Raw genomic sequence first — 18,459 nt, 5'->3', positions numbered from 1 at the left:
CCCTGCTGCTGATCTCGGCAAATCAACAAGAACAAAAAATTATTGGTGGCAGAAATTGAACCGACGATTGGACAATACGCCAAAATTTGTTCTCTCCAACCAAATCAATTAACAAAACGGTGGAACGGGCAGCCGACAAATAGATCAAAAGAGACAAGATTTAACATAAAAAATCCCCTCCAAGGTGGAGAGAAAAACCACACGTGAGACAAATCCACCCACTAATAACTATATAGGATTACATCTACAGAGGTGACATGTAATATATGCATTGTATAGTACTAGCAATGGGACTAATACTAGTATTAGACTAAGACTATATTTGAGGCATAAATTTAATACCTCAAATATAAAATACGCAAAATATCTTGAGAAAATTTTGAAAGTAGGCATATTCCATACTTTTAAGTTTATAATAATAGATATACACAGAAGAAATGTAAATTTAAAATAAAGTCTAGGAGGTAGCATTAACACAAATTAAATAGTCTTTAATTTTATAATTATACATTAAAGGTACCATAGTAACTTTTTGTACAACATTTAATACAATACATAGAATATAAAGAACTTTACAAACAAAATGCGTAACAAATAGTGATCTACAAGGATTGGTAAAAAAAAACATATAGTAGAGAGAACAACTAGAGCACGAGAGCCTGCTAAAGTGCCAGGATGAATTAATGAAATCGACAAGTGAAAAACCCAGTCGTCCACACAACTATCCTCCGGGATGCCGCAGCTGGTCGAAGCCACCAACATGTTTCTTGATTGGTATCACGCGCTTCCTTCCGCGGAACCTCACCCACCATCGTGTCGCCATTATCTATGGTTCTTGCTCGGCATGTGGGGTACCAGATCTATGGCTATCAGGTAGAGGTAGTATCAACCAACCATGCAGTGCCTGCGAGAATCAAGTCTGATAGATACCTGCTAGACCTGGTACATATAGGCGTTGTACCTCATTGCCAACACCTGTGAGTATGGCCGTACGTGATACCAGTGGTACGAAGATTGTTGATACATCTGACCTCCATCCTCTGTCACCATTGATATCCGTTACGAGGAGGAAGCTTGCACTAGTTCCCATGGGATCTAGTAGTGGATATAATAGGCCCTTGCCATGGTGTTCAGATGGAGAAAATTTTTGGGAGAAGTGTCACGTCAAATGTTTGATCGGATATCGGAAGAGGTTTCGAACACGAATGAAAAAACGAATTTCACGGCTAGCCTAGAAACCGCGAGACGAATCTTTTAAGCCTAATTAATCCGTCATTAGCACATGTTGGTTACTGTAGCACTTATGGCTAATCATGGGCTAATTAGGCTCAAAAGATTCGTCTCAAGATTTCTTCCATAACTATGCAATTAATTTTTTGGTTTATTTATGTCTAATGCTTTATTGAGATGTCCAAAAATTCGATGTGATATTTTTGAAAAAAAAATTTGAGAACTAAACAACACCTAAGCATGTGACAAAATGAGGCGATCTGTTCGCCACCCTCGTTGCTAATGTTTGCTGCGGGTAAAAATCTAGCAGCTAGGAGGGTCTATGCCTCCGGATCTAGCTCTGGTAGCTCACTCCATCACCGCCAAAATTAAAAATGAAATACTACGTAGCAACAAGAAAGAAAGAAAGAGAAGGCCGAGGGAATGTTATGCCCATAAATTTTACCAATTTATGAACTTTATTGTGTCTTAAATCCCGATACAGGACCAACATCTTTAAAATTAAATAAAATAACAAGACTTAAACATGCAGCAAAATTAAACTAGACAGTGAGCAGCAACTGATAGGTAGTCCTCAAGTGTAGCGACTCACCTAGTCATCAAAGGATCTTCATCTGCCGCAACTCCTGACTCTGAGAGAAAAAGGGAATTTGCAAGACTGAGCACAACCATTATACTTAACAAGCCATGACAGATAAAGTGAAATAATAATGCATAGTAAGTACAAAGAAAATATGCTCAAAGAGAATAATTTGCATAACAACATTCATAAATCTTTTAGTGTAGCAAACGCAAAAACACATGTTTATTAATCAAAGCTAATCAAACCATTGGTCGGTGCTACACCACATAGCACCACATAGGGATGGCAATGGGTCGTGTCGGGTACAGGTAGAGATTAAACATACTCGACCCAATACCCACACTTACGTACCCAACCCATACCCGAAATGATTCGTGGGTAACCCATACCCCATACCCGATGGGTTCGCGGGTACCCGTCAGCTGCCCGCTCCTCCGCCGCCATTGCTCGCTCGCTCGGCCGCCACTAGCCGCCCTGCCCAGAGTCCACCGCCTAGAGCCCGCTGCCTATAGGTAGCCGCCCCACCCCTGTCGCGGCGCAATCGCCTGGACTCCCCCATGGACGTCGGCAGACGCCGCCGGCCGCCGCTTGGAGCCTACTGCCTAGAGTTAGCCGCCTCGCCCCTGCCGTGACGACGCTGCCTGGACTACCCCGCAGACGCCGTCGGCCGCCGCTAGTCGCCCCGTCGCCGGCTCGCCGCTGGCCACCCCGCTGCTACCGCTACTCAATCAGTGCCAGCAACCGAAGAGATGGGGAGCAAGGAAAGGGGAAACCCTAGAAAATTGGAATAGATGTATATATATATATATATATATGATTATTTATATGGGCTAATTGGGCTAAAAGAAGGTTAATGGGCCAAAATCAAATTATATGCTCAGCATGTATATATATCGGGTCGGGTACGGGTTACCCACGGGTAAGAAATTAGACCCGGTCGCTACCCATTTAGTATTCGTGTCTCGAGCGGGTATGCCCACGGGTAAAAAATTACACTTATACTCATACCCATTGGGTCGGGTACCCACAAGTACCCGTACCATGGGTAAAATTGTCATCCCTAGCACCACATGAACCACACATTTTCATATATTTTGTATATACGTAGAGTTACACCTAACCATTTAAAACTTTAATTCTGTTTGACGAGAAAACTACAAAACCCGCGGAAGGCGCGGAGCGCCAACTAGTAGCTAATTAATGTTCATTCCTAATGTAAAAACTTATAAGGAATTAAGGATCTAATACTACTGTATACTGCAACACCCTAGTAGAATTATTATTTAAAAATTTTATTTTTCAAGTTTAATCTGCTACATCGCAAATGGAGCAAATCGCTGCAATAACCAATTACCCTAGCAGGTTATTTAGACGATGTTTGAAAGTTTGTGATAAAAGACATACTCTTTTATGTATATCACCTTTTACCTTATTAAAAAATTATATAATTTTAATTATTTTGTTATGATTTGATTTATTGGGAAAGAACCTTTAAGACTAAATTATGATTTTGCATATTTGCACGAAAAATTGGAATACAATAAATAGTTAAACATTGATCCAAAAGTCAATGGTATCAAATAAAACACAAAGTGTAGTTTAATAGGTGAGGGGTTTAAATAGGCAAACCTTCATAGGTGAGGGGTTTAAGTAGATAAACCTTCATAGGTGAGTGTTAAATACACCTATTCCAAAAGTTTATCTGTATGATCCAAAAGTCAAATAAAATTTGTTTGGCATTATTGAGAAAAAGTCAAAAGACATAATTGCAATTGAAAAATAATTTATAAATAAAAATTTTGTATGTATTCTTAGTGATTAAAAGCTAAGGCTTAAAAGTAAAGTTTACTAAAAAAATCAAGAAATCTACCTCAAATTTAATATTGAACAGCAAGATAGGGTGATAAGACAGCCCCAAATACACCTGCTTCAGCCATTTTACGTGAATTGCCGTCTGTGCCCACGAGACAAGGTAGCCCATATATTTTTTCTATTCCACTAGAGTAAGGTTACGTTCAGCTAACTTACCTATTCATTTTCCACGCTTTCCAAACTACTAAACGATATACTTTTTTAAAATTAAAAAAAAATTTATAGAAAAGTTATTTTAAAAAATTATACTAATCTATTTTATATTTTTAATAATTAATAATTAATTAATTATATACTAATTTATTACTGTGTTGCCGGGGTAAGTTAACTTACAGAGACCTCAAACGAACGTGGCCTACCCAGGGTAAGTTAACTTACAGAGACCTCAACGAACGCGGCCTACGGCAACCTCCATCCATCTGATATGTAGGGCCTAGTTGAGAAACTTCTATTATCAGCAGCCTTTTCTACTGTTTCTATCAAAAGCAGAAGCTAGAACCAGTAAATCCATTTGGTTTGCTAGGTGTAAGTTTTATAATACAGGTAAATGTCGGCTTTAATTTTATCCATTTAAATAACTCGTGAATTAAGAGATAACACATTAAACACATCCACACACCAATTTCAACCATTAATTAAACAACCTAATCTCCTTGAAGACTGTGTACAGATGGCCTCTTACGTGGCATCTTGATGTTTGTGTTTAGAGGCTCGTGACTAAACCGCATATTGTCTAACCAGATAACAAATGTCAACCGAGAAGGCATAGCAACCAACATATAACGGAAACACGTTCAGTTTCACGACATCAAAAGGATTGACGTGCAAACCTTTCTATTTTTCAGCAAGTACAAGCACAAAATGAAATTACAGACCTGATAAAACAGATTGGGGAACCGATGAGCCTCTAGGTACATGAACTTAATATTGCTGAGGCAACTATCCAGGAAATCATCTTTAGTGTTAATAAGGAGGAAAACAAGCATCCAGTTTAACAATGATGTTGCCTCATTTGTAGAAGTCAAAGTCAGTCTCAGGCTTCTTGACATTGGTTCGGTAACCCTTCTCGAAGTCCTTGGGAAGGATAACATACCGGTTTTTACGCACGGCATGCATACCAGCTTCCTGACAGATAGCAGCAATCTGAAAAACAAAATAACACAATAAATTTCAAGAAAGACAAAATTACAATATTTAGAACTCAAGAAAGACAATGAAGGTAGCGAATTAATCTCTAAATTATGTAGTTTTGTGATAACTTAATTTTTAATTATGCAGTTTCACGATACTTTACCTTAAATCTGTTATGTTCAATATGTAGTTTTGTGAAATAACACCGTAAATCTAAAGTTTTGTGATAATTTGGTCAAACTATCTGTAGATTTACCAAATCTACTCTTTTTTTTTTGCCAAAGCAACTATATCTTGGAATTAGTTAACCTAAAATTTGGAGTAATGACAAGACAAAATACAGAGCACAGTAATAATCTGAAACTCTGATGCGGTAACTGATGACAAGGACTTATTACATTAGTGGTAGCGGAAGTATGTGCAATATTTATAACAATAAACCTTCTAGTATCATACAAAGGTATTCCAATTTTACTGTCTGGATTAGGGGCAGGGAGTAAGCTATTAAAAGTTTAAACCACACAGATGTGCCAGAAGTTACAATGGCACTAAAAGTACCTTCTGGCTTCTACACTGTACTCAGCCATGAACCATTAATGAGCAATCCTATATTTGTGGTCTAGTGGTACAAATGCAGACTAAATGATGTTGTGAGATATGAAGGTCAAAATGGAATGATACTCACATCAGCGGCACTAATTTTATCTGGTCTGGAAACATAATCTTCCAAATCAACCTCATCACTCAAGTTCATTTTAGCAGTACAAACCTGAAGATAGAGAGGTCAATTACCAAATATCAGAAAGGTTCTAACCAATAACTTCATTAGTAATATCTTAAAGTAACAGATGAATTGCAAACAAAGAATCTAAAGAATAAATAAAAATCATTCATAACAATATAATATAAACTTATTATGCAAATTAAAGGCAAGCCAAATTATCAAATATTGAGTCTACAATAATTTTACTCTTGCATAGAATATATGGAAACAGCATAAAATGAGTACAATCAGATGCTACAGTTGATTTATCTCCAACCAATGCAACACAACGAATTGTCTGTGCAACCAAAAACAATGTCGCAAAAACAAACATAACAGTTCATTTAAAGTCACAAACCAATAAATTCATAACAGTGGATGCAAGTAAAAAACTAGAATACTGAACCTGCAATACATTCAGCTACATAAAGATCTATCGAACAATAGCCCCATCAATCAGTAATATGCTGTGAAGTAAGCACATTTTGCAAAAACAAAACTTACTTGGAAAACAAGCCTCTTTTGCCGGCGATCAGGAAGAGGGAACTCGATTTTCCTGTCCAATCTACCTGGACGTAACAAAGCAGGATCTAGGGTGTCCGCCCGGTTGGTTGCCATTATAACCTTCACATTCACCGTTTGGTCAAATCCATCCATCTGCATTCGACATTACAAAAATTCATGGTAAGAAATACATTGACCTAAAAGCATCTGAGAAGTTTGATCCAATATTCTCAACGCCGTCTCTGTAATTCCCTTGTTTGACTTCATATATTTCAAGTGGCTTGAGCTTCAACTACTTACCTATGGGTATGGGTGCTCTTGAAATTGAACATGCAATGAATATTTTCGGTTTCTCCATACAAGTACAGGAACAAGATTCTAAACAAATTATAGTGACATTACAACAATAAATCTCACCTGATTGAGTAGACAATAAATCTCACCTGATTGAGTAGTTCCATAAGAATACGTTGAACTTCTCGGTCAGCACCAGTCTGAGCATCAAAACGAGCAGTCGCTATAGCATCAACCTCATCAATGAATATGATAGCTGGGGCATTCTCCTTAGCCAAACGGAATACGTCTCGAACCATCCTAGGGCCCTAAACAAATGAAATAAAAGAATACATCCCAATTAAGGACAGAAATGACCTGAACAAACCATCCAAAACAGAAAGGCAGAACTTGAGATCATTGAGCAATGAGCATGTGACACAAAGACTAGACTTAATTTGGAGCATTTTTTTTGGCCTAAACAATTGTTTGTAAAAAATATTTACAGCTGTAAACAGAATTACAAAAAAAAGAAATGTTGAAATGCGCACACAGAGTAGGCAATTAGCTATATATTTCTGGCACTATCAAAGATCCCCATAATTCTTTGGTTAAAAAAGATAGGCTATTCAGATAAACCATTTGAGCAGAACTAGGAAGCTTAACTAAGCCCTGACACATTCCTTGATGTATTCAGTGGCTCAGTGCCATAGAAGTTCAAACATTAGGCAGTTGAACCATATAAGTATACAACTAGATTTGTTATTTGTCAGAGAAAAAGATGTAAAGAGTGAGCTATCAATACATATAAAAACTGGTCATGACATACCTCACCCAGGTACTTCTGCACAAACTCTGAACCAACAACTCTGATAAACGCAGCAGTAGTGTGGTGTGCCACAGCTTTGGCGAGCATAGTTTTGCCAGTACCAGGTGGGCCATACAGAAGCACACCTCTTGGAGGATCAATACCAATCTGTTTGTAAAGCTCATGATGTGTCAATGGTAATTCAACAGCCTCCCGGATTTCTTGTTTTTGAATGTCGCATCCTCCAATATCCTGAAAATAGTCATAAAGGAGAAATTGTTACATATTTTATTCTTAGATTGTATGAATAGCATGCAATAAGTAATAAATAAGCTTCAGAATATGTCAAGATTGTATCACATTATGCAAATAGTTAGTAGCAATCAGTAAATTGATGACGTAGTGAATCTTGCTAACTTTAAACAGCTAAAATGATTCTCTACAAAAAAATGAAACAGGGAACAAAGTTAGGAGATTGACGACCTGTTGAAACTAGATCAAGTGATAGAATAGGCAGATATATGTCTAATCAAATTATGTGCATACAGTACAAAAGGCCAACCATATTACTTCAATTCAAAGGCTGAAAAAAGGAAAGTTATGAAATAAACTGTACACTGCTAGAGCAAAATTCAAATCCCCATTGCACTGGCAGAAAATGCCCAAAAAGATTAGAACATCTACATTTACTCAGTAAAATGTTGGGAAACTGATCCCAGCGGGCTTCATAAAGAATCTCATGTGTGGAAGTAGATCTGCCGGATGCAAAGTATACTCCTACTTGAAAAAAATACGTGCAGATCTAGAACAAATAAATCAACATAGGGTCCAGAGGATCAGAAAAATTCCCGCAGAAATCGCACCGTATAAGTGACGTTGGGCTTCTCCGACGACCCAAGCAGAGAGATGCTGGAGTCCGCCTCGGGCGGCAGCACGTCGACGAGCGCATTCGAGTGGCGGTGCAGCGCGACGGACGCCGACGGCTTGAGCAGCTCGCGGTTGATGGTGCTCAGGATCCGCACGTAGTAGTTGCTCCCGGTGGTGGATCCCACGATTCCGTTGTTGCCGTCGACCATCTCCATGAACTGGCCGATCACGAGCGGCACGGACTGGATCCGCTTGACCTCCTCCTGCGCGCGCAGCAGCTCGCGCTTGAGGTTCTTCTGCTCGTCCTTGACGTACTCCTCCTGTATCTCGACGAACTCCATGTGGCGTTGGAGCGACTTGAGGCGGCCATAGAGGTCGTCGTCGTCCTCGGCGGCGGAGGCGGAAGCGGAGGGCGCGGAGGTGGCGGGGTAGGACGGCGGGGGAGCTGCCGGGAGGGCCGCGGCAGGCGGCGGGGCGGTGGCGGCGGTCGACATCGCAGAAGCTAGGGTTAGGGCTCGGTGATGTGCTCTGGTTGGGGATGAATTGGGAGAGGCGTAGGGGGCGGAAAGAAACTAACGGGGACAAACCTTACTTGCAGGGCAGGAAAGAGAGGCTTCTTAAAAAAAAAAAAAAGAGAGAAAGGAAAAAAAAAAAGTACCAGCCTATGTAGCATTAAAAAGTTCGGTCCCTTCTCTATGCTATCGTCAAACTTTATCGCGCGCTTAATACCATTCTATCCGTGTTCCGGTAGGATTTCACCATTTGACAGCTCTGACATGTGGGCTCGGGCAAAAAAATGTCTATCTTGCTCGCTCAATCGCTCGTATAGTAGGAATTACTTCTCGACGTGCTGCTTCGGGATCACCAGTCGGTTCAACTTCCCCACGTCGCTGGGCATCATTGTCTTGTCGAACAGGTGCTCGCACGCCGCGGCGGCAGAGGTCGTCGTAGGCGACGACAACGGGGGTTGTTCGGCGGCAGCGGGGCGATGGCGGCGAAGTCGCGCTTGTTCTTTGCGAGCTCCTTGAGGTAGGTGTGCTTGCGGGACATGTCAAGACCTTGGTCTTCGACCGCGAGGCGAGGAATCGGAGCTCGACGGCGGCCTTCGGGTCAAACTCATCGAGTGGCCGAAAATTGCTGACGGCGTCATGGTCACGGAACCGCTGCGCCGCAACGTCGTAAGCGTGCGCCACCTCCTCCTCGCCGATGAACGTGCCGAGCCACACGCGCTGGTGCCACTCATATATCTGCATGCCCCACCACCCGGTTCCGTTGTGGCACCACGCCCTTGTCCTTGGACGACGGCAGCTTCCCGCCCCGTCAACGCGCCACTCGCCGCCAGAGTCCGCCTCCACACCGGGATCGGTCGCATCCATCGCTGCGCTAGCGCTGCTGCCTAAGCACTGCAGCGCCTTCGTCGTCGCTATGGTTGCCGGTGCCTTCTTGCCCGTGGACGCGTCGCTGCTCGCGTCGTCCACCAGGCAGCTCGTGTTGTCCATCTGATCGAATCGATCACCGGGGAGAAGAGACCAAGCCGTCGGAGTAGCTGAGGTGAGGAAAGGTGGAACCTTTGGTGAAGAGGAGGGTGGAATAAATATATATAGGAGAAGGGCTAAGGCCTTTTGGCGCCAAACACCCCTGCCTTTGGCGCCAAAAACACAAGCATGTGTACTCCCTCCGAATGGTATAGAGGGAAACCAACTTGTTAAATTGCATCTCGGCCCTAAGGGCAACTACGTCATTTTTACCTGCGTTACCCACCGTTAGCACCAAAAACGGTAGGAATGGTGTGGGATAAAGTTCGACGATGGTATGGAGGGAGTACCGAACTTTTTAGTGGCACAGAAGCTGGCACCATCTTTTTTAATGGCACACAGGTAAAAACCTCCAGGAAAGAACACGGTGACGGTGGTATCATAACACTAACCGCAGTTTCACACAACCGGACAACCCCCTTCTCTGAAAAAAATTTTTGGGTGTCACATTAGACGTTTGACCGAATGTTGAAAGGGTTTTTTTTTGACAGGAATGAAAAAATGAATTTCACGCCTAGAAACAACAAAACGAATCTTTTGAGCCTAATTAATCCGACATTAGCGCACGTGTGTTACTGTAACACTTATGACTAATCATAGACTAATTAGGCTCAAAAGGTTCGTCTCACGATTTCTCACATGACTCTGCAATTAGTTTTTTGTTTCATCCATGTTTAATGCTCTGCTTAGGTGCCCAAAGATTCGATGTGATGTTTTTGGCAAAAATATTAGAACTAAATAGGTACAGGGCCTTTGATTTGTTTTCTAGGGCGTGTTTCCTATAGTGTCGTATTTTTTGCTTTTGAATAAAAAATAATATAATATATTTACAAATGAAAAAATTATAAATATAATTTATTATATGCGGTTTAAAAGTAAAATCTAAAAAATTACTATAAAAAACTCTAAAGTTAACTCTAAATTTAAAATTAAAATTTTGACTTATTTTAAAATAAGTATGCAGTGAAAAGATGCGAGGGTAGGATTGGAACTTTCCTAAGCACGTAAAACTAAATTATAGATTAGTGTATGAATAATTAAGTATTAGTTATAAATATCTAGAAAAAATGGATAACTGTGAAATTTTAAAGCAGCATTCTTTATATTCTTTAAAAAAACGTATATTTTGGTCGTTGGTGAAGTGTTTACGTGGCAAATAAGAAAGGAGAAGATCAAAAGGAAGATATTCGAACACAGGCTAGGTCTCTTAAAAGAATAAAGGGCAAATTACAATTTGAACCATCCTGTGTTACTAAGTTTTTTTGCGAACACAGTAAAAACATATATACTTAATTACTTATAATGCGTGCGCTCTTGTCCTTCAAAACTTATGGTCACGTTCGCCAATGGCTTATATGCCCGGCGTAAAAAATATAATAATAGATTATACATGATTAATTAATTATTAGTTATAAAAAAATTAAAAATAAATTTATATGATTTTTTAAAACAATTTTTACATAGAAAATTTTCGTAAAAATACACTATTTAACGATTCGGGAAACATGCACACAAACAAACTAGGGAATCTGGATTGTAAGAGGGTGAGAATAACTCGGCCATGGACGCGCACACAATCGTCCAATGGCTCATCTAAATTTGGTTATGCATATATTAAATGATCATCTTAAAAAAGATTTCTCCTCCATATATGTTTGTATTCCAATAGATCATACATGCTATATCCTTCATATCTCATCTAACTATATTATATCCCCTCTTCCTATATATTTCACTCACAAAAACTGATTTTTAGAAGGCCACGTCATCGTTAAATCCTAGCCATCCGATCCCAATCTAGATTTTCGCCACGTGTCCATCCCTCACCCGGAACGACGCACACCCGGCCAATCTCCTCTCCCCGCTGCCCGCCGATCTCCTCCCCCACCCCCCCGCCCTGCGCCGTCCGCCGGCCCACGCCCTGCGCCGCCCGCTTTCTTCTCTCCTCGCTGCCTGGCGTTCCCGCGCATCCTGGTGGGCCCGGCGCTGCCGCAGCACCTGCCGGTGGTGAGGGAGGAGCCGCCGCCATTGACGGCAGCGGGCTGACAGTGGCGAAGGCGCGGAAGGTGCTACGCGCCCACCAGCTCTCCTCAACCCGCCGCCCGCCGGCGCTGCCTCACCTCCTCCCCTCCCCCTGTCCTGCAGCCTGCTCTCCTCTCCCTGCCGATCGCCACCCGCGCCCGGATTCGTCGCGCCGGCCTCCCACTCCTCCGTCCTCCACCGACCTACGATGCGTGCCTGCGCCGGCTTGCTCTCCTCGCCCCGCCGCTGGTGCACCGCCCGTGCCCGGATTCATCGCGTCGGGCCGCCCCACACTGCGCCGGCCTACTCGCCTCCCCCCGCATGACGCTAGCCTGCTCTCCTCTCCCCGTCGCTCTGCGCCGCCCGCATCAGGCCACCCTGCGTTGTGTCGGCCTCCTCGCCTCCCCCGCGCATCCCATCGATCATCACAAGCAGATGGCGTGGCCACTGCCTCCATCGACACCTGATGGATTAGATTATGGAGATGCCTAATCGCCAAGTCAATTAACCAACCATGCTCAGAGGGAAAGTCCAACCAAGAACATCAAACTCTCCTCTATTGTTATTATCTTTCTCAAGTTAATTGCTGCTTTTTGTTCAACCTATATGATTTTAGCAACTTTTATGTTTCTAAAGTTATTTCAACGCTCAAAAATTCAGAATATAAGGTACATACTGTTACAATTTGTTGGTATGGTTACATTTTCTTTGGAATTGTACATTTGCTTAAAGAATTGCCCAACCATACTAAAACATGGCCACATGGAAATCCTGGTGAGTTCATCAGTAGTCTTTTATGACTTACGATAGATTTATAACTGATTTATAAACACGTCTGAACATACTAATCAACTTTGGTACTGCTATGAGCTTCTTTTTTTCGGTATCTATCTACATTAACACCTCAATAGGCAACCAAGATTTTTAGATTTGCTAAGTGCGCCGTGGAACTGTCAAAATATTGCTAGCACATGGAGGTTTGTTGTTCCATCCATCCTTATTATTTTTTTGGGAATCCATCATTATTATTGATGTTTTATTCATGTTTATTGATAAAAAAAATAGAGAATGCTAAGGTATCTCTTCAGAGACCAGATAAAATGTTGTCCTTTACTAACTGAAATGGTTTAACCTTGCTAACATTGTTATTTTACCATCTCGAACATGCCAAACAATTTATTCCACTAGCTAAAAAGGCATTACGATATACCATGCCTATGATCTTCGAATTCTTATATTTTGTTTACTGTAGCATGCAGTTGCCTCCATATATATTGTTCTTATGGAAAATTGATTTCATGAACTATGAATTGTTGCCTCATCGCGACAGTGGGCCAGGTTTGATTCTTCCCTACTTCCCTGCATCAAATTCCATGAAGTTGATTTAGTTTTCATCCCATTTATATTTACATATCCTTTCTTACTACATAGTTGTTACCCACTCAGTCATCAATATGCTATAAAGCTTCTTCCACAGCGTGCCACGTCATCATTTTCTATGAGCCATTGGATTGACTACGTGATTAGCAGATCGTCAGCATCAAACAAAACCGCTCGCCGAGACCAAAGGTTTGAGCGCATGTCTTTAATCCGCTTCGTCTTCGTCTCATGCCGCAACCCATCCATCCCTCTTGAAGTGAAACAGCTGTTGTCAAAGGGGTAAGGGCAACCGAGCGGTTGTGTTTAATGTAATGTTTAACTCATTCCTTCAATCCTTTTAGTATACTTTCACCTAGCGCGTGTTATTATACCACTAATCACTGCAATCAATGTGTCATGAATTCATCCATTGATCTAGATGTTGGCATCCAATATAGTTGGTGGCTTCAATACTGCTCGACTTCTCACCCTCTACTCATCGCATCTGCCATGGCGTCAACCATGTCCCAGAAGCAGGTTTTCCCCTTCTTATATTCTTTGCTGATACTTTGTTCCTAACCTACTTAGAAGATTCTATTTTTGTTACTCCAAATATCTTATTGATTTATATATGATGCAATGTTCAGGCACAACCGCACAAGCAATATTTTTTCTGTTGCTCTGCAACATCTTTTATGCATCCCTATGTCCTAATGACCGCAAGTTAATTAATAGTAAAACCCTGACTTTTCAACATTCAGTCTCTAACAGTGTATCATCTGCAGAGAATATCTAGCCTTTTGTTTTCTTATTTGGAAATTTTCACTTGCTGTTAAAAATTTTAAATATGGCCATACATATTATAAGATAGATTCTTAACCAATTGTATGTCTTGGATTGATATTGCGCATTAAGAATTACTCTTTTAGCCCGCAGCAACGCGCGGGGTATCAGCTGGTTAATATATATCAACTGACCATTTTCTCTTAAGCATATACTACTCAAGAAGTAGTATTGCACCCTTATTTAGAGTAAGTAGAGAGAAACTCCAAATTCCCCATTGGATGATGGTTAAAAATGGAGAATGATTTGGATGATGGTTAAAGGTTGTTCTAGAGTTGTAAGGCAAATCACTTTCTTAGCATGTTGATCTCAGTTTTTAAAACTATTTCCATATTGCTACTTTGTAAATATGCATTGTTTTCACAGTTAGATGCTTATAGTTTACCTATGCTTCATTATTAAGTCATTATTGTTGTATTTACCTTGTTACCTTCTAACCTAGGGTTTTTATTTTGTTTAAGCTGATTTGCTTAGCCCTGCTTAGTTATCAACCTCACCTAATTTCGGTCTAGGGATACTATATTCATTCTCATTAATAAGTGGGGACTTTGTCTCGCAATGTAGTTGTGTTTAGGAGTTTTCACTAAACAATTAAAACATAACTAATGGTGGGATGTGAATGCATGATTTTGCTGGAAGTGTTCATGGCAATTAAGGACCGATTCACAGTAACCAACAGGAAACTTGTCTGTACTTCCCATAAACCATCGTGGTCAATGTATGTGGGCTGTGTCTTTTGGGTAAAGTTATATACCTCTGATCAAAGTAAAATTGTTTAAACAGCCATGCCTACGGTTATTAGATGATCGATCGAGATTCATTGCGATTAGTTTCATTGTTTTTATAATTAAATAAATATGATAAAACCTGTTAAGATATGGTAAAACCTATTAAGATAGTTGAGCTAGTACTATGTGGTTTAGTATAGTATTAGTAGGGCAATAGTATTATGTGGTTCAGCATAGTATTAGTGTTAGGCCTAGTGCGGTGTGATTTAGCACTGACTAGTGGTTGGTTTAATACTGTTATTTAATTATTGTTTAATTATTGTTGTTTTCTTTTTGCTAAAGTAATTGTTTTTAACTGTTGTTTTATGCAAAAGTAAGCCTTAGCTTTATTTCCTTTATACACCCTTATTTAAGAAAATCTAACAAATATCATTAACAAACACTTAATTCTAAAAAATATTGTTGACGACTGACAAGTGTGAGTTCTACAAAATGTATCGTACAAACGAATTTGTCTAAAAAATTAGATCGTCGTTAGGGTTCCATTAACATTTTTTTGTTAGCAAAATTTGCTACAAGGCATCGAAAAAACACGTAATTAGCCGGTGGACACCATAAGATCAGAAATTTGTTGTAGGACACCACAAAAATATGGTAATTAGCTATAGAGCACTCCAGTCAATTTTTTATTATTTTTAGAGTAAAAAATTCTAAAAATGATGAGATTGCCCTCGGTAGCCAACCCGTTATGTTGACTAAGTCCATTCAAACCAGACCCAGTTGGTCTCGGTGCCCACCGCACCTGAACCCTAGCCTACAGAGCAACTGAGCAGGCGGTGACGACAGCGACCTAGCGACGACAAGGGCGTATAACGTGTTGGCTACCGAGGACAATCTCGTCATTTTTAAAATTTTTGACTCTGAAAATAATAAAAAATTGGCCGGAGTGTCCGGTAGCACATTACCACATTTTTATGGTGCACTGCAGCAAATTCGTGATCTTACGGTGTCCACTGGCTAATTACGTGTTTTTTCGATGCGCTGTAGCAAATTTTGTCTTTTTTGTTAAGTGCTATTGAATAGTGTATTTAATGACAGGAATATACAATGGAATTTTTCAGATAAATTCGTTTGTATGATGTTATTTCTTAAAATTCGCATTCGTCTACGATATTTATTAGGTTTAGACATTTGTCGATGATATTTTTAGATTTTCTTATTTTATTATATATATCAACTACACGTTCCCCTTAAACATATACTACTTAAAAAATAGTCATGCATCCCCTTTTAGTAAGAAAATAGAAACTCCAACTCACATATGGATAATAGCTAAAAATAAAGATGTATTTGATGGACTGTTGGACCGTTCGTCCAATATTTATAAGTATAAGATTGATGAACGGCAATGCATGCTCTTAGCCTATACTGTAGTTTTATTCGGTGAAAACGTACCCTACATGATATGAAAACCACCGACGAAACATAAATCGTGCTGCATGTCTACGTCCCAAGCAGAAAGACCCCTTGGGGCCAAGCAAAGGGCAGACCCGGAATCACGCACGCATGTCGACCCAGCTAGCACCCATACACCGTCCAGCTGCCCACCGCGTCGTGTTGTATCTATCACGCCGAGTGTCACCGCTACCGATTACGCTCCCAGCTGCGCTGCTAGAGCCAAGAGCACAACCTCAACTCGGCCACTTCCTCTCCCCTGCTCCAACTCAAAATTGAATTCGCCTCGCCTACGTGCCAACGAAACACATTCATTCCCACCTAAATTCTGTAATGAACTAAACACGTCACAGATATTGGCATTTGAAAAATGGCTACAAAATTAAGAAAAGGAAATCTAGAGCACAGCGACTGATCGGGGTCATGGTGATATTATTGTTGAAATGAGTAGTATCCAATATTGGAACAGGGAATGGAAAACATAAACCGAAGCAAATAACGAAGGGAAGGAAGCAACTGAAACGGTCTCGAATTAGCAGCGAACACAGAGATTGGCCGCCATTATTACGCGCTAACCCTACCAACGATGGTGATGAACTCAGGATAATCCCGGCATGGGAAGGCACGAGCAAATCAGCTTCACAGCTTGAAGCTGAAGCTGAAGAAGAACTTGTTCAGGCCGCCCTTCCAACCACCGACCCGTTTCTTGCAGGGCTTACAGGTCGCAACATTCGCCAGCTCCGGCCGTCCGCCCTTAGCGGCGGCGTCGCGCGCTGCCTTCTGCCAGAGCAGGAAGCTTCTGCAGCCGTTGAAGTAGATCTTCTCGTCGGCGTTGAGCGCTGCACGGCACCCGCGAGAAACCAGAGTAAGCAGAAGCAGAGGGGGATTGAACGGGGAGAGAAACCTATCTGGAGTCGGGGCGTACCGTCGGATCCACCGTTGGCGGTGTAGAGGAGGAAGCCGGCGGCGTCGGCACCGAGCAGAGGCATGCGGCCCTCGCGCGCGTAGCAGCGGAGCGCGGCCCGGATGAGGCCAGCGACCGTCTCCCCCTCGTCGATCAGGAACCGCAGCGGCCCGGCGCTACCGAGCACGGTCACCGTCACCAGCATGCGTGCTCGGCCGCCGGACCCGGCCGGCGCCACCTTGCCGTAGGCGTCTTCCTTGCCCAGTCTCATCGTCGACGGCACAGAAAGGGCCAAATCGGGCCAAATCCAACAAAATCAAACGAACTGTTCCCTTTTCTCTCTCTCTCTCTCTCTCTCTCTCTCTCTCTGTTTTCTCGCCAAGGAAGAAGAGCTCACAGACCAAACAGAATCAGGGGGGGATCGAATCGAAGAAACTCTGCGCCCGTTGCGCGCCCGTCTGGCGACGAGGCGTTCAGGGGTCGAGGCCGATGCAGCGGTGGTACCAGCCCTGCATGCAGGAGCCGAAGCCGCGGAAGGAGGCGGACGAGGAGGGCCTCTCCGGCTGCGGCGGCGAGGCGGAGGAGGAGGAGGTCGTGCAGGCTCCCACCATTCACAAGGGCGTGCTCGTCTTCGCACGGGGAGATCCGGAGAGGGTCAGCGCTTCTGGGTCGGCGGTGGTGGCGGTGGCGGCGGCGTCCCGGATGGGGAGGAGAACGGCGGGTCTAGGCTGGGCTGGAGCGAGGCGTAGCCGAATATAAAAGAAGGGGGGAAACGACGCTGTGGTCCAGCTCGGCGGGCGGCGGCCGCGTTGTGGGGTTTCGGTTTCTCTCCGGTCTCAGCGGGAGGCGATCCGAGCCGTTGGTTGTTGGGATCGACGGCGGATGCGCGGTCTACGGCGTCGACGCGGTGGGTGGTTCGGTTACTTGGGTCCTTTGGACTTGCTAGGGTTTTCGCTTCGTTACTTGGGTATACATACGTCTGTTCAGCCCCGATTCTAAACGGCTTTTCTGGATCTTAGTTTGCTTGGAGGCTACGGAGGAAGTGCATACCTTGGCAACGTGTGGGATAGACTTGTTTAGGCCAGGTTCATTTTGTACTGTTTTAGGGTTAATTATCCGGCGATAGATTAGTACATGATTAATTTATTATTAATTATAAAAAATAAAGTGTATTAATATGGTATTTTAAAGCAACTTTCCTACAAATTTTTTTTCAAAAAACACCTCGTTTACTTTCGGGAATCGTGCATGCGAAAAATGAGGGAATCTAGATAAGTAATAGGAATAGCCGAATGCGATCTTAGGACATGTACAACCCACAATGGGTGGGTCGTCTGCAGAACCTCGAAATTCTCATACAGACAGATATAAAGACAACTCATGCAACTCATAAATAGAGGGGTCGTCTGTAAGCTGTTTAATGCTTTGCATGTAACGTAGATCAACTATAAAATGTATTTGTATGTACCATTGTATTTGTGTATACCAGGGATCCGTTTGCCCGTCGCCTGGGGACGACGGCGCTCTACGGCACGCGGGCTCGCGTTGACTCCACATGGGAGAACATGATGAACTTGTCGTG

The 18,459-nt window shown here is 42.3% G+C and overlaps 2 protein-coding genes, 1 long non-coding RNA gene and 1 pseudogene across 6 annotated transcripts; 1 reads left to right on the top strand and 3 right to left on the bottom strand.

Annotated features, from left to right (window-relative positions):
* Positions 1-4,436: 4,436 nt before the first annotated feature.
* Positions 4,437-8,603, bottom strand: LOC102716008 (26S proteasome regulatory subunit 6B homolog). The gene is made up of 6 exons (XM_006647148.2): positions 8,028-8,603; positions 7,186-7,416; positions 6,527-6,685; positions 6,084-6,236; positions 5,502-5,585; positions 4,437-4,828 (listed from the first exon to the last, which is right to left on the bottom strand). The coding sequence occupies exons 1-6, from the start codon at positions 8,523-8,525 to the stop codon at positions 4,694-4,696; spliced, it is 1,260 nt and encodes a 419-aa protein (XP_006647211.1). The 5' UTR covers positions 8,526-8,603; the 3' UTR covers positions 4,437-4,693.
* A 263-nt stretch (positions 8,604-8,866) lies between these two features.
* LOC102709714 lies at positions 8,867-9,530 on the bottom strand (annotated as a pseudogene).
* Positions 9,531-11,462: 1,932 nt separating this feature from the next.
* On the top strand, positions 11,463-13,793 carry LOC107303577. Of its 4 annotated transcripts, none has more exons than XR_001549537.2 (4): positions 11,463-12,565; positions 12,841-12,926; positions 13,020-13,247; positions 13,387-13,793. It is a non-coding gene; the product is annotated as an uncharacterized LOC107303577 (long non-coding RNA). The 4 variants fall into 4 exon arrangements; XR_005811051.1 differs by having other exon boundaries at positions 11,463-12,926; positions 13,387-13,484; positions 13,595-13,793; XR_001549538.2 differs by having other exon boundaries at positions 11,463-12,926; positions 13,119-13,247.
* A 2,479-nt stretch (positions 13,794-16,272) lies between these two features.
* Positions 16,273-17,617, bottom strand: LOC102716287. The gene is made up of 2 exons (XM_006647149.3): positions 16,899-17,617; positions 16,273-16,812 (listed from the first exon to the last, which is right to left on the bottom strand). Exons 1-2 carry the CDS (start codon positions 17,146-17,148, stop codon positions 16,613-16,615), a joined length of 450 nt encoding a protein of 149 aa, XP_006647212.1. The 5' UTR covers positions 17,149-17,617; the 3' UTR covers positions 16,273-16,612.
* Between the last annotated feature and the right edge of the window lie 842 nt (positions 17,618-18,459).

This window comes from Oryza brachyantha, chromosome 2, assembly GCF_000231095.2.
Source record: "Oryza brachyantha chromosome 2, ObraRS2, whole genome shotgun sequence".
Classification (NCBI taxonomy): domain Eukaryota; kingdom Viridiplantae; phylum Streptophyta; class Magnoliopsida; order Poales; family Poaceae; genus Oryza; species Oryza brachyantha.
The sequence above is the reverse complement of the archived record's forward strand: the minus strand, read 5'-3'. Positions and strand labels throughout refer to the sequence as shown.

Excerpts from the sequence above, each read along its gene's own strand:
- LOC102716008 (XM_006647148.2), bottom strand. The coding sequence starts at position 8,525 with ATGTCGACCGCCGCCACCGCCCCGCCGCCTGCCGCGGCCCTCCCGGCA. Across the intron at positions 6,237-6,526 it reads TTATGGAACTACTCAATCAG|ATGGATGGATTTGACCAAAC; the intron begins GTGAGATTTATT and ends TGTCGAATGCAG. Across the intron at positions 4,829-5,501 it reads ATAAAATTAGTGCCGCTGAT|ATTGCTGCTATCTGTCAGGA; the intron begins GTGAGTATCATT and ends TTTGTTTTTCAG.
- LOC102716287 (XM_006647149.3), bottom strand. The coding sequence starts at position 17,148 with ATGAGACTGGGCAAGGAAGACGCCTACGGCAAGGTGGCGCCGGCCGGG. Across the intron at positions 16,813-16,898 it reads CGCCAACGGTGGATCCGACG|CGCTCAACGCCGACGAGAAG; the intron begins GTACGCCCCGAC and ends GGTGCCGTGCAG.